The 14885-nt window shown below is 42.4% G+C and overlaps 1 protein-coding gene across 4 annotated transcripts in view; it reads right to left on the reverse strand.

Annotated features, from left to right (window-relative positions):
- Nucleotides 1-1051: 1051 nt before the first annotated feature.
- CARMIL1 (capping protein regulator and myosin 1 linker 1) overlaps nucleotides 1052-14885 on the reverse strand; it is a 262324-nt gene continuing 248490 nt past the window's right edge. For 3 of the 4 annotated variants that reach the window (XM_045005539.1, XM_045005540.1, XM_045005541.1), the window contains 3 exons: nucleotides 13698-13928; nucleotides 10734-10874; nucleotides 1052-2076 (listed from right to left, as the gene is read on the reverse strand). In XM_045005539.1, the coding sequence (XP_044861474.1) occupies nucleotides 1940-2076; nucleotides 10734-10874; nucleotides 13698-13928 (509 nt within the window). In that variant the 3' untranslated portion in view covers nucleotides 1052-1939. Of the gene's footprint in view, nucleotides 2077-6780; nucleotides 6928-10733; nucleotides 10875-13697; nucleotides 13929-14885 lie in introns of all 4 variants that reach the window. The other variant, XM_045005542.1, reaches the window with a different exon arrangement.

A 14885-nucleotide genomic window follows, 5' to 3' on the forward strand; every position in this document is an offset into this window, starting at 1 on the left:
CGGCCAATGAGAGCTGCAGGTGCGGGGCCTGCGGACGGGGCAGTGCACAGAGCCACCTGGTCGCGTCTCCACGTAGGAGCCGGAGGGGGGACATGCTGCTGCTTCTGGGAGCTGCTTGAGGTAGCCTGCACCCCTGCCCTCCTCCCATGCCCCAACCCCCTGCCCTCCGAACCCCTCAGTTCCAGCCAGTGCACCCTCCTGCAGCCCAAACTCCTCATCCCCAGCCCCACCCCAGAGCCTGCACCCCCAATTGAAGCCCTCACCACCCCAGTACCCCATCCCCCTGCCTCAGCCCTGATCCCCCTCCTTCACCCTGAACTCATTTCTGGCCCCCCCACAGAGCCTGCACCTCCAGCCAGAGCCCTCACTCCCTCCTGCACTCAAACCCCAATTTCATGAGCATTCATGGCCCCCCCATACAATTTCCATACCCAAATGTGGCCCTCAGGCCAAAAAGTTTGCCTACCCTGTCACAGAGTCATAGAAAGTGAAGGTCAGAAGGGACCACTTGATCAACCAGTCTGACCTCCTGTGTACCACAGGCCACAAACATCACCCGGCACCTGCACACTAATCCAGGGCAGTGGAGAATCAGATCCCCTGGAAATACAAAACATGGGCCCGATCTTACAAACACGCAGGTGAGTGACTTTACTCATTGAAGTAGCCACAGTGAAGTCAGTGGAATTACTCATCTGACTAAAGCTGCTCACATGCTTAATTCTTTGTAGAATTCAGGCCCTCTGCTTGTAATGCAGTTCGGAGTACACAAACTGGATGTAACTGGTGGCTATTTGCCTGTGGGAAATATGCTTTACCTGAAGGTCATGAGCAAAGCCATCAACATATGTGTCCTGAAACAGTTTTATAAAGAAAACTATGAAGCATTTCATGTCCATCTGCAACAGGAAGATATCTGTTACTATGGAAATTTTAAAGCATTTTTTAAAAATTGTAACCCTTGTCTATAATGACACACAAACATCATTCAAACATATGAACCAAAATATGATAAACAAAATAGCTTTATACCTAGAAACAGAGACTGATATTTCAGTTGTAAAATCATTTTTATTGGTACAAATATACATATGAATAAAATCGCTTCAACCTGTAATGCAAGTGAATGTCTGTGAAATATGCAAAAACAAGCAGAATTGTTTTTACAGGCATCAAATTATTTTTCTCTTAGAATTACACATTAAAAGTAAGCTAATATGCAGACAGAACTTAAGAAGGCCTCTAGAAAACACCAATATTAATAAAATGTCAATTGCTCTCATTCCAATCAACTATATACATTAATGCGGAAGCATAAGATTTCATTCAGATTCTCCTGTGTTGTGCTTTCTGACAGTACACAAATGTAAGCATTTGAGTTTTATGTACAACACAACAGGAAGAAAGAAGGTCCCTAGGGAAGAATGTAAAAACCATACTCAAGCATCTAATATATATAATTTATACAAATTATTTGATTAATGTGCTCTGTTAATATAAATTACAATGTGCAATTTCATACCGCAAGAATATATTTATAGGTAAGTCACGTGCAGATTTGACACATTTACATTCAGCAGTACAACACTTTACCTGCTGTACAGTGTATTAGTGTAAGACAGTGTCCAGTTATTTGCTTTGCTTCTAAATGCCCTAATGCAGGGTGTTCTTTGTAGCTGCTTCAGAGAAATTCAAGTAGAGTACATGATATAATTGCTGGCTTTAGCAAAGGCATGGAAGGGGAGGGTCTGAAATCATACATAACAGAAGGTAAAGACCAAATCAATGCATACTGATTGTATTGTAAATCATGATCATTTAGGCGTATACACGAAAATGCATCCGGGGTTAAACAATGGCTGGTAAACAGAAGGATCATTGATTGTTGTATCCAGATTGTTATGAAGGATCTTGCACTACCAAGCATTTGTACTGATAACTAAACAAAAATAAATTCTTTATCTGCTTCTTCTCCAGAGTCACTGGACTTGCTTCCCTGCTGGCCATCTTTACTTAAGGACCTCTGTCTTTGTTCTTGATATTCATGGGTCTGGTGTCCAGGGCTTCTTTTTGGAGCTGTATAAAATATGGAAGCAGGTCTTACTATTGATATCACAAGGGGAAAAAGGACATTAGCGCACTCGGGTCCTGCTCCTACTCCCCATGAACTCAATAGAAGCTTTACCATTTCCCTCCACTAAGGCTACGTCTTCACTACCCGCCGTATCGGCGGGTAGCGATCGATTTTTCAGGGATCGATATATCGCGTCTCATCTAGACGCGATATATCGATCCCCGAACGCGCTCCTATCGATTCCGGAACTCCACCACCGCGAATGGCGGTGGCGGAGTCGACATGGAGAGCCCCGGACATCGATCCCGCGCCGTGAGGACGGGTAAGTGATCGATATAAGATACTTCGACTTCAGCTACGTTATTCACGTAGCTGAAGTTGCGTATCTTATATCGATTTTCCCCCTTAGTGTAGACCAGCCCTATGACTGGTGTGGGCCCTTTGTTATTAAAACTAGAAAGGGGAGGGAGGAAGGAAAGGAAAAGAACTTCGTACCAATGTCAGTCTGCAAACAAGGAAAGTTTTGGTTTGAGATCTAAAACAAAGCACTATGCAGTATACAATTAAAATGATGATTTGGATAAAAGTTTCCTAAAATTTATAATTGAAACACTTAACAAGTCAATGCCATTTCAAGATTAGCACTTTCTCCAGGTGTACGTGTGTCTGGCATGCTGGACCCACAAGTTCTCGGGGACACTCACAATAACTCCCAAATCGGTAGTTTGGATTATCTATCACTACACACACACACACACACACACACACACACAAATTTGCCCTTCCGTTGTGTCACTGGATGACTGCATTTGCTTTCCAGTGATTCAACAGCATGACTGCATCTGAGAACAAAATTTGGCCATTAGCACTGAAGTTTAAATATCAGACCACACCCAATGGAAAATATGAAGGATAAAGTGGGAGTGAAGAAAGAAGAGTAGTAAAACTAGCATACTAGATCTAGCAAAATTAGATTGAAAAGTTCAACTGCTGAACTACAGCATATTGTCAATTAAGTGATAGTGAAATCACCACCTATTTAAATGGGCACTAAATGACCTCAGCCCAGCATTCTAAAAGCTCGAGTCAGAAGTATTTCTCGTAATGTATAAAAGTGAAACTGGTTTGTAAAGAACTTTTTTAATGCTAGTGAAGATTTCTGAGCTGACTGCTAACTAAAATAACTTGAAATGAATGGGAGTTTTACCATTGACCTTAAGGGGAGTGGAACTGGGGCAATGCTGAGCACTTGAAGAAAATGCCACACTTCACTTTCAAATGATTTTAAACATTTAGGAGACCCATGGGGATGTCTCCCTTTGTTGCAAGTCATCTCCTCCCACCCTATTAAACAAAACATTTTAGTTAAAATAGCTTCTACTCTTAGCATCATCAAATCTGCACATCTTGCTTATCACGTAGGCTGCTTACATTTGGTGTGAAATGTACCAAGGCGCCATCATCTCACATAACTAGAACTTTTCCCACACATTATTTATCCAAAGCCTTATCTGAAAAATTGCCCACTTTGTCTATACCAGTGCAGTCCCATCTGTAGTAGCAGCTAGTGTAGACAAGGCACTGGCAGCTGTTCGAGTCCCCCACTCCCAAGTTGTACACACCTGCTGTGAGTAGATTTGGCCAACGTAGTGCTTAAAATGCCAACAGCTGCCTGCCTACACTAGTTTTCCCAGCACTGCTAGTGGGGATGGAGCTGTATAGCCATTAGCAGCAGTGGAGAATTTTTCAAAAAGAAGCCCAGTGTAGACAGGAGGACATATGCAGAAGTGTTGTTCCAACTCCATTCAAAGGCTGTATTCTCTCTAAAGCTTTCCATGAATACCTTCCACATGATCAAACTCACCATAACAACAATTTTTACTCCTATCGTTTGAATGGCACCTAGGGCAAGACCTTTGGAAAGAGAATCTGGGCCAGATTCACCATACTGTCCAAGCTTAATTTGGAACAGGAGTGTATAGAGGGCAAAGGTGCCTTTTAAGTAATGTTTTGCTTCCCTGTATTTTGGGGTTATCTGGGACTGGTTTACCCCTGGTGTAGCCTCAAGTCTGCTCTAAATTGTGCCAGTTTTTAAACAGCGACACTGGTTGGCTACACTGACCAATAACGCCTGCAGTGCACTGTGCTCCTCTCCAGTGGGACTAGGTGGTGCAGAGCTGTCCTGCTAACCCCAGCAGAGGTATTCCCTGAGGTCTGATGCTGCTAGATATACAGCTCCTGCCACCAAGGTGCAGAGGGGTAACAGCACAACACAGAAGCTGGCCTCACGTCCTTATTCTCTCTATAAAGTTCCATGCATGCCAGTGGGCTACAGGGTTATATAAGAACATAAGAATGGCCGTACCGGGTCAGACCAAAGGTCCATCTAGCCCAGTATCTGTCTACCGACAGTGGCCAATGCCAGGTGCCCCAGAGGGAGTGAACCTAACAGGCAATGATCAAGTGACCTACAAAGGAAAGTTAAAAAAAAAAACTGGGCATGTTTGTTTAGCATATAAAAATGCGAACAAATAATGACATTATTTGCTTCTGTACAAGTTTTATTTAGACCACCGACAGCACATTTCTGGATCTCTAGTGTGAGGGAAATTAAAAAAAAACAAAACACTCTCTACCACTAGGGACAACTGCACATATCTCACACAATTCCGCTTATACACGGAGTGCATCTTGCCTGCCCAGCTATCAGTGTGACACTCCAAACGATGCTAGCCAAAATATGGAAATAAAAGTAAGTAGCAATTATGCAGCAATTTTCATCCACAGGGCAAACATCGTCATCCCAGGTTTGCAGATGGGGAAAGTCAGGCAAAAAGAGGCTAAGTGCCTTGCATGTGGTCACACAGTGAGTCGGTGGCAGAGTTGTTCTAAAATCCAAGCCTCCAACCCCCAGACACAGGATCAATCCACTAGTGCGCAGACTTCAGTACCCGAAAAAGTATGTTATAAAGAAATGGGTACTATGTCCCTTATTACTGTATTTCTTTTAAGACTCCAAGAACTGTCAGACTGCAAACAGTATCTCTTGATTTGCCACATCTTGCAACAACATCCTGCTCTTTCATGTAGCAAATGTCATGATAAACTGATATATAAAACAGTGCCTACGTCCCATTTTCAAAAGCAACTTATAAATGAGACTTATGCTTCTAAGTTTCTTTTGAAAATAGGACTTAGGCACTGTTGAAAGTTTTACCCAGACATATCCTCTCTCCTACTGTTCACTCATACCTCTGCCAAAGGCTGAAACTCAGCTTACCATAGCAGCTATTTTATTCTGTGCCATAACATTATGGGACTGGGAAATTTATCAAGAATGGTGCTGACATATTGCACTGGACATGTAAACCCAGATTCTGCAATCTGATTTGTGCAGGTAGATAGATCCCTGCACCCTTGCAGAGTACCACTGAAGTCAAGTCAGTGTGGCTCTGCAGTGACACAGGGATACACTTGCACAGATCCCATTGCACGACTGGACCTTGGATATTCACTATCTATGATAACTATCTTAAAGCTGGATCTAATACCAAGAATGTGGAGAATGAAAGTTTGATTATGATGGGGACAAAAAAAATATGACTCACCTAAAGGGGAATTCTCAAATTCAAGTACATTAAGTTTGATTCCTCCCAAGAGAAAAGATCGATTTGCATGGTAAGACAGAAAAAAAGTCTATTTTCTTTAAAGAAAATAACATAAGTAGTGGAAGAAATACAGACAGAGGCTATGAAATGATCACATGAGATGTAGCTAAAAAAGTTTAGATGAATGAAATTGTACATTAGTGTCAAAATACTTTCTTAAACCAAGTCATTTTGAATCATTTATATTAAATCAGTTATGAGAGGTAATGAGAAGCACACAACATTTTGAGAACAATACTTACTGTAAGGTATTTTAGAAATACATGCTTTCAAGCAAGTTATGAAAATAGTTTATTTCAATAATTTTACAGTAAATTAAAGCTACTCCTCAGTAAAATCTTAAGCACGGAGCAGAGTTTGCTTTTCAGTTTAAGAACCAATACTCCAGTCATTCTAGTAAGGTTCTGTATCCAAATAAAAAGACTACGCTCTCAAAAGGGTCAGTGAGTGATGTGCTAAAACTGGCACTAACAACATGCAATCTGAAATGGGCACAGCCCTGGCTGGCCTGGGACAGCTGACTTGGGATTGCAGGGCTCAGGCTACGGGAGTATAAAATAGCAGTGTAAACTTTCAGGCTTGGGCTACAGCTCAGGCTGAGACCATGAGAGGGGGCAGGGACTCAGAGCCTGAGCCTGAATGTCCACTCTGCTACTTTTACTCCACAGCCTGAGCCCTGCGAGCCTAAATCAGCTGATCAAGGCTTCAGTGCTTGGTGCTGCGGGTTTTTTAATCGCAGTGTAGTCCTCTCAGTCAGAGAACTTCAATATGCATTGTGATAGCTTTCAGTGCTTGTCAGTGTGGAGAGAGAATGCACACACATTTCTAATCTGGATAACATCTGCCTTTAGAGAAAGCGGTTCCAGTGGGAGCACAGAAATGATGGATGTCCCATTAGATGTACTCCTCTCATTTTTTGGTGGCAAACCAAAACACTTATCAGTTTCCCTGCTGTTATTTTCTATATGCATCTTTACCTTTGTTAGTGCCAGTTGTTAAACACTGTGCCAGTGAAAAATGAAAATGGAAGGTTCTAACCAGTTGTTGGCTGTGATTTCCTGTGCCCAAGAGCATTCACTTCCTCTTCTGCACTGGTAGAGTACTGCCTTGAAGCTCTTTCCCCTCCACTGGCTGGCTTGTCACAGTTATGATCTGTATCTCTTTTGTTATACTCTCCTGTTTGCTCTAGCAGGGAAAAGGGATTCATTTATATCCCTCAAACGTTATGTATAAGCCACATATGGAAGGTAATGGTTCATAAAAAGACAATTTTATCTTATCCACTCCATCTAATCAGTAATATGCTCTGTAGTATGTTACTCCAGGGTAGTAGTCTGCAGAGTCTGATGCATGTTTAACTTAATTGGCACAGTTATCTGCATTTGTTGATATTACAGAATTCAGCAGCTAATCTATGGAAATGCAATGTAAAAAGAGGTGTATTTTGTGATTACCCCAAATAGTGTAGTTGTAGTCATTAACATAAGAGGATTTTATAATCTAAGTAATTTCCACCTGCCTTCTCAATGGATATAATCATGTTTACCAAGAAACAATCTGGGAAGATTTGCAGCGATTTACCAGATTAAGGAGTCAGTTAAGCATGCTAGTCTGAAAAAGAGGCACAGAATAAAGAAACAGGAGTAACTGAAGTGAACAAGTACCGTAGTAATAAATGAAAAAGATAACTGGATACAAAAACCAAACAGAAGCATAATTTTCTATGTTCCCCAGGCAATTCTAATTTAAATAACTGATAAATGGTCAATTTTGCGTGGGAGATAAATCACGGACTCAAGGACTGGGAAATCCTATTTTTGCAATCACAAATTATTTGTGAACAATGTTCTCAGTTTTCCATAGTTGCAATCAAAACTGTCTACTGAATCATGTCTCTTGTGGAGTCAAGTTCTAAGACAGCGAGGAGTGGAGAAATCATCAGCATGGCTGACTCCCTTTAAGAACAAGAATTTGTGGACTATTTCAAATAACCCTACTGATTGACATACACAAACATACAGTAATTCAAAAACTTGACAACTGCCTTAGATAACTAAACTTTATTTAATAGTTGTAATCCTCTAGGTCTTCACTATACAGGAGTAAGTAAATACTGGGGTAACTGTATCTATTTATTTAAAGCAGCACTGGTGAGATTTTAAGGGGCACCACTGTATCTCTCAATTTTAACTTCTCTTTCTCCATATCCAAAGCCCACAGAAGTTAAGGGAAAGAGTCTCACTGACTCCATCAGGACCCATATGCATATTGCAGCACTATCGAAATGGTCAACTCACATTCTGCTGGGTTGAGAGGAGCAGTACCTTACAATTGCCTGCTGATGTAGATAGCCAGGCACTTCTGGAGTGCAGGAACACTCCAGCCACAATCACTTCTCTTCACTTCTCTAACATGCCCCTTTGCTGAGTGCGGTTGGCAAAGGAGCAGGGTATTCAGATTTCACACGAGCTGGGAGCTATCCCACATCTTCTTACACAATGTTATTGCTACATACATGTGGTAACAAGCTCTGTTACATTTTCTGGCCACTTTCTCATCAATTTGTAAGCTAAAGCCTCTGTTTTATTAGGAAGTAATGCAGAGACTCTCTCTACTTTCCAGTGTGAGGAAGGGACTATGATAAGTATTTCCAGGTCCCAATCCTTGGGTCCAGCGAAGCTGGTCTCAGTGCAAGACCCTTGGGGGTAGGAAGGAAGGTTTCACTATGCTACCTTTGCAATCTCCCAATTCCCAGAGCTGATGGGGGCCGATTTGGCCCTGGAGCCAGTTAGAGCAGCTCCCTAGTGTCCATTACACTGGTCATGGATTGTTGCATGCTCTGGCCATGCTCCCAGCATAACGCCAACATAGAAGGAGCGCAGGGTAGGGGATGTAAAGCTAGCTATGCCGGCTTTATACAACTCAGGGACTCCCCAGTTGCCCCACTGGGACAGCTTTATGGTTCCTTTGGGCTGCCAGTGTGGCACATAAGGGCTCAAGTGTGAGTCACGATCTGGATAGAGACCCTTTATACTGGTGATGTTCTGTTTTCCTGAGCAGTGCAATATTGTGTTTAGTTCACGAGTCTCCACAAGCTACGATTTGACACAAGGACATCCAGACAGTCTGGGCTGCACCTCTAGGAGGCACAACACAGAACTTGCAGTCCAGGGGGATGGCGGGGAGGGGAAAAGTGATTTTAAGCCACCTTTATGTCCTCCTGATCCTGCGTTGCTTCTGGGGTTGAAACAGCACCTGGAGTATTTCAGACAGCCATGGGGGCCTAAGCTATGAGCATTGTTCACAATCTCCATAGTACTGCCATGCCCCATTCCGGCACAACCTCTATGCCAGGATTCGTAAGGGGGTCCTTGGAAGACAGCCTGGCTGTCTTCTGCAGTGCCTGTGCCAGAGTAATTCTCTCTTAGCTGGAACTCCTGAGCCCTGTTACACTGCTCTGGCCCTTTTATCTGGTTTACAGGTCTGACGTCTACACTGTTTCAAAGACCCTGGTTTGTATTAGCTGGTGATCTCCACAAAGATAATGAGAGTTGCATGCAATTTACTGCGCTGAGCTGGATTTCTATGGATATGTCTACACTGAGATGTAGGCCCGTGCTTGAGTGCAGCTTAAACTCAACAGCCCGTGCATCTACACTGCAACTGCACTAACTCAGATCTCAGATCCACGGTCCCAGTAACCTGTGGGGCTGAAGAGTCCAAGCTCAAATTAAGCCAGGACCGAGGGTCTGAGCCCTATCACTTTGCAGTGTAGACACAGCCCCTCTTGTTTAGAGACCTGGAAGTCAGCCAGAAGTATCACACAATTCCCTGGGAAAACTTCCTTAGTCCTGTCTCAACAATATTCAATCTACTCTGCTGAAAATGGCAGCCAACCCCCTTTTGCAAACAGCAGCAGCTCAGGTCAATGTTAACCCATTCTCTTCTGGTCACCGATTTGCAAGCACACTATCAGAGAGCTGTCTGGGCTTCGAATGGAGAGCAAACCAACAAAGCCTTTTGCAAAGTGAACGTGCAGGACTGGCTGTCAAGTTTTCCCACAGTGCGCCATGGCCCATGGCCTAGAGCAGCCACATTTCAGGGGTGTGTGGGGGAGGTTTTAGGGACTCTGCGATATGGTTACTTTGACTCAGATCCGCGCACTGCAGTGTGGACACCAAAGCCCTAAGTTCGAGCACAGGTTAGAAAAGGCTTAATACAGGGTTAAAATATAACGTACTCAAGCCCAGGGTTCTCGAACACGGATCAGTTCTCTAACACACTCTCGAACACTGACCCTGGGATTACATTGCAGTGCAGACATACCCTGCAACTCCCTTGTCTCCCTACTCCCAGCTCCTCTAAGAGGAAGCCAATTCAGTGTGACACACACAGCACAGCAGCAACAGCTGGAATCCAAAAAGTGAGGCAAAGAGAAGAAAGTGGTTTACGGAATCCCCTAGAAACTCTAAATGTTCAGAGCTCTTGCTCATGCACCCTGACGTGCTGAGCACGTGTTTGACATGAACTCAACAGAGTGCAATGATCCCAGAGGGGAGACAGAGCCACCAAGCAGACTAGAAAAAGAAATTTAACCACTCCAACCAGCTCACCAAGGTAGTCACATTTACCTTTTTGTGAGTAATACACATCCCCAGCCTGATTTTAACTGACTAAGATATAACGTAGATGACACAAGTGTCACTTACTTCATGTTTCTATTGTTGTGGTTTCACTGTAAAATGGCTACATTATATTATAATAATATTGACATCGGATTTATTTCTCCTCTTTTGATCAAACTGTATGAAATAGGACAGGAGGGAAAATACTGACCCACGAGTTATCACACACCATTTTCCTGTTTCCTATCCCAAAGTACAAAGCAAAGAAACCAGGAAATCATGTTTGGTTTATTTTGAAGAGGTACTCATTAACCGAGTCAGGCCAGGCAAAGGATATTGGGACAGTGACGATATCAACAATCTTACCTTCTTGAGAAAATGGTCTGATAGCAGGCTGGGGGCTGCTTTGACCATCTTTTTCTTTCTCAGAAGGAACTTTCTTTAGCACAGGTGGAAGCAGAGCAACTTTAGGGGAACCAGGGCCTGATGGAGACTCTGGGATGTCCTCTGTGGAAATACCACACACACAAGCAGATGCATTATATTTCTTGCTAGACAGCTTCCAAGAACACTATCCACATAGCAGACAATTTTAATGAACTATTTAAAAAAACAATACACAACTAACAACATGCAGGATGTATTCAGTGTTTTAGCTATGCTAGAATTTGGGGCAAACAGGAAGTCTTAGACTCATAGATTCTAAGGCCAGAAGGGACCATCTTACAAGGTTAAGAGAGAATCCTTGATGGTACTCAACCCTTCTGGAAGAATTTTACTAGCTAGCAAGCTTAATCAGGAGGTATAAATTAGTGAAAACATCCACTAATATACAGTAGTTAATTGTTTTGCTACAGCTGTTGATTATCTTGTAGACCTAAATTTCAACTCCTAATGTGTTGATTTATTATTGAAGCACAAATAGAAATCTGAAAAGACCAACCTAATTTTATTGTAGGGCTAGAAGAGAATGATGCAATTAATAAAGAAAAGTTAAAGAAAATTATTCAGAAATTTCTTTAAAAATTGTTTTGTCACACAGATATTTTTAATCATCTTGACAATGTGACAAACTAATCAAGTTTAAATTATAAAAATAAAAGCAAACTGAACTTTCATAAGTAGTCTACAGAACTCTATAGTTTTGAAGGGAATTATACAGCTTCTTCAATACACCTCTTTTTCTTAAAAAAAAAAAATTCTCTTTTGAACTTTGAAGAAATCTCCAGATATTTTTTAATTTTTTTAAGCAATTGGATAACTGACAGACACTCTCTCAGTGGTCTGATGTGCATTATACATGCCATATAAATATGATAGTGATGCTTTGTATGTAGATCCCGTACAGACACAATGTCTCTGTCATGAACTAGGTTGCCTGCAAAGCGGGTACCTTTCATTTGCATGGCAGTGAAGTACTATATAACGGCACTGTTTAGAGTCAGTATGCTTATGAAAAACACCTAATGAAGGAAATGGTGCACTGGTGGAGATGGGAGAAGTAAGTTCTTAGGAAGCATTGACTGATATGTGTATGTTTAGAACATGAGTTCACTGAAACAAGTATTGGAAAAGAATGGGGGTTTGCCTTACCAATGAGTGGCCATCACAAAGGAAACTGCAATTTTGGTCTAGACTATGGAATGAGATAATCCTCCAAATGCTACTTAACATTTGAACTGACAAAGCTCGTGGGCTGTAGGTATCCCAGGGCCTTCTCTACACTAACATTTCTAGGCAAAAATTGACCCAGCCTCACCAGTGGTAGCAATGGTCGAGCACAAGTGTAAACAGGGATCTGGTTATTGCATTACCACAACGGGGTGGTAAAAGTGCCAGGAATTGCTGGAGCCTGCTGTATATTAACTCTCACATTTCTGCTACCACTAGAGGATCTGAAACAGCGGTAGCAATGATGGGGAATATCTGCCTCCCATTCAGGGCACAGCCTGGGACATGCATCTTTTGTAGGAAACATGAGCTGGGAGGAACAGACAGCTTTGGAGCTGCAAGTAGGTTCAGACCTTCCTCCTTTGTAGGCTTTTCAGATATCTTAAACTCTACTTTAAACTTAAGTAGAAGGCTAAATAAGTGATGCCTTCCTGTTGTACACATCTAGTGGTATTTACTTAAAGGCATATCTTATTTTATGACTGATGATAAAATAACCAATACAAATATATTAAGACAACCTAAAGGCTGGATGGTGATATGGTATCTGTGAGAGAGGGAGAAAGTAAGTTCTAACCACTGGTGAGGCAGGGACAGGACTACGCAGGTAATGGACAGAGTACACAATCAAGGGAAAGGAAGAGGCTGCAATTTCCCTCTGCAAATGGTTCTTCTCTAGGGCCTGCAAGTACCAATGTGAGCATGGGAAGAGCCTAAAGATTCGAAAGGCATTAGGGGTGGTTACAAACATGCTTTTTAAGCCATTAGTAAAAAGAGAGCATTTGTCATAGCTGCCAGGCGAGTCAGAGTTTCCACAGTTTAATTCTTTTCACTCTCAATGTCCATAACTTTTTGGGCAATTGCATGCTAGTGGGTTGGCAGGTAAATGTGTAGGAGACTAGCTGAATCATTAAACTTTATCTCCATTTATAGTCTCGAGATAATACCTCAACAGGAGGTGAGTAGAGAGCAGACATTAGCAGTGGCTCAAGGAGCAACTCTTCATGATTATAAAAGACCAAACCAATGGATTTGGAGTGAAAATAATAATTCCTCCAGTCAATACAGGGCAAGAAAAGAAAAAGAGATAGGGGCATACAGCTTCATAACCATTAGGAAAACAATCTAAAGACAAAAATGAAGACTCTAAGTACAGAAGAGGTTTATGTATATTATATGGTGTGATGGCTAATTGCTGAAAGGGCTGAGAGAAGCCTACAAAAGATCCAACAATTAAACCTTTTGGTATTTAGAGACAGGGGTTTTGAGTTTAGAGAAAATACAAAGGTAATTGGTTTAGTCAGCACCTAACACAATGGGGCTTCCATCCCCAAGTAGGGTCTCTAGATACTTTTATAATAAAATAATATCTAGCATAAAACAGCTCTGTGACTTTCTGTAATCTGTCATTATTTCTATTATTTCTTCTCAGAATTTACCATTACAAATCACAGTTCTGGTCATTAAAAAAAAAAAGTTAGGATAGTGGTGGTGGTGGGGGGAAGAGCAATTCAAGAGCAAATGACAGAAAAACCTCTCTCTCTTTGTGTCCAATTTCTCTCCAGGATTTAGTTATTAGCATTTCCTTTATATTTCACACACAAACCCTGTTCACACATTTTCTTCCAATGGGACCAACCAGCCAGAACAGCTCCTCACCATTGCGAGAGGCAGAGCGTGGCTTCTGTGGAACTGTGGGACGTCCCGTTGGGCCGGGCTTCGACTGTATTGGGGGTTTTGGACTCGTGGGTGTATTGGAAGAACATCTAGCCCTTGCACCAGCTTCAGCCTTTGGTTCAGTTTTTGGATTTTTTTCCAAGGATGCCATGACAGAGTCACCTTTACTCGAGGCAAAACGAGTCTCTGGGAGGGTCTGGTGGAGTTTAGGCACTAAAATAATAATAGTAACAACAACAATAATAATAAATAAAGCACAAAGCAGAAAGCATGCTGTGGAGGAACCCCCACAGGGCAAAGCCCACCACTGGTAGAAATGCACACACAGTAGAAAGGCAGTGATGGGAGAACTCTCAAGACCTGGAGTTCAGCAGTAGTTCAATAAGCAGCCAACAATGTGTTTGTCAGGCTGTACAACTCACTCATGAACAGGCCTGGCTGTCACCACCCTCTTGGGGTATTGGGGAGGTGGCTAGCTCGCCCCACTGTTCCTCCATTGTCGGCAGGAGCTAGTAATATGGGTTGCTGCTTCCCAGCTCCAATTTCATGGGATATTTTCTCACACTTTCTAATCCAAAGGTTTTCTTCCAGTCCTTCCCTTTGGTATCCCCCATTCCTCTCTGGCAGCTATCAAATCTTCCCCTTTCCCCAGGTATCTCGCCCACTCCTGTGGTCCCTTTCCTTTTGCTCCCTTGGATGTCTCTCTCTTTCCCCCCCTTCTCTCTTGCCCTAAGGGTGGAATAAAGCCATGGCCAGTGGGGGGTGGGTGGGGACTGAGGCTACCATCTCTTTCCGTGACTCTTTCTTGCACTGACATGCAGAGCTGGGATTTCAGCAGGGGATCATTGCATAACAGAAGAGGAGCAGCAGAACAGGCAGTCTCTGGCTGTCCAGCATCATTGAGAACAGTGCTTCTAGGGGCCAAAGCTGAAAATCGCAGCCAGGTGTTTTTTTTCTGCCAAAGACTAACAGTGGAATCCAGGACACAGAAAAGAAATCCTGAACTGATGGTGAGTATATGTGCATGTTGTTGTTTTATGTTTTTAGCCCTTTCAGATCAGATTTGAAATCTATTAGCAATGGCAACCCTATTTATACGACTCTTTTATTTATTTAGTAACTCTGCATATAGAATACACTGTTACACATTTATTTGCAAGCTTGCCAGTA

Source organism: Mauremys mutica, chromosome 2, assembly GCF_020497125.1.
Source record: "Mauremys mutica isolate MM-2020 ecotype Southern chromosome 2, ASM2049712v1, whole genome shotgun sequence".
NCBI classification, from domain to species: Eukaryota; Metazoa; Chordata; order Testudines; family Geoemydidae; genus Mauremys; species Mauremys mutica.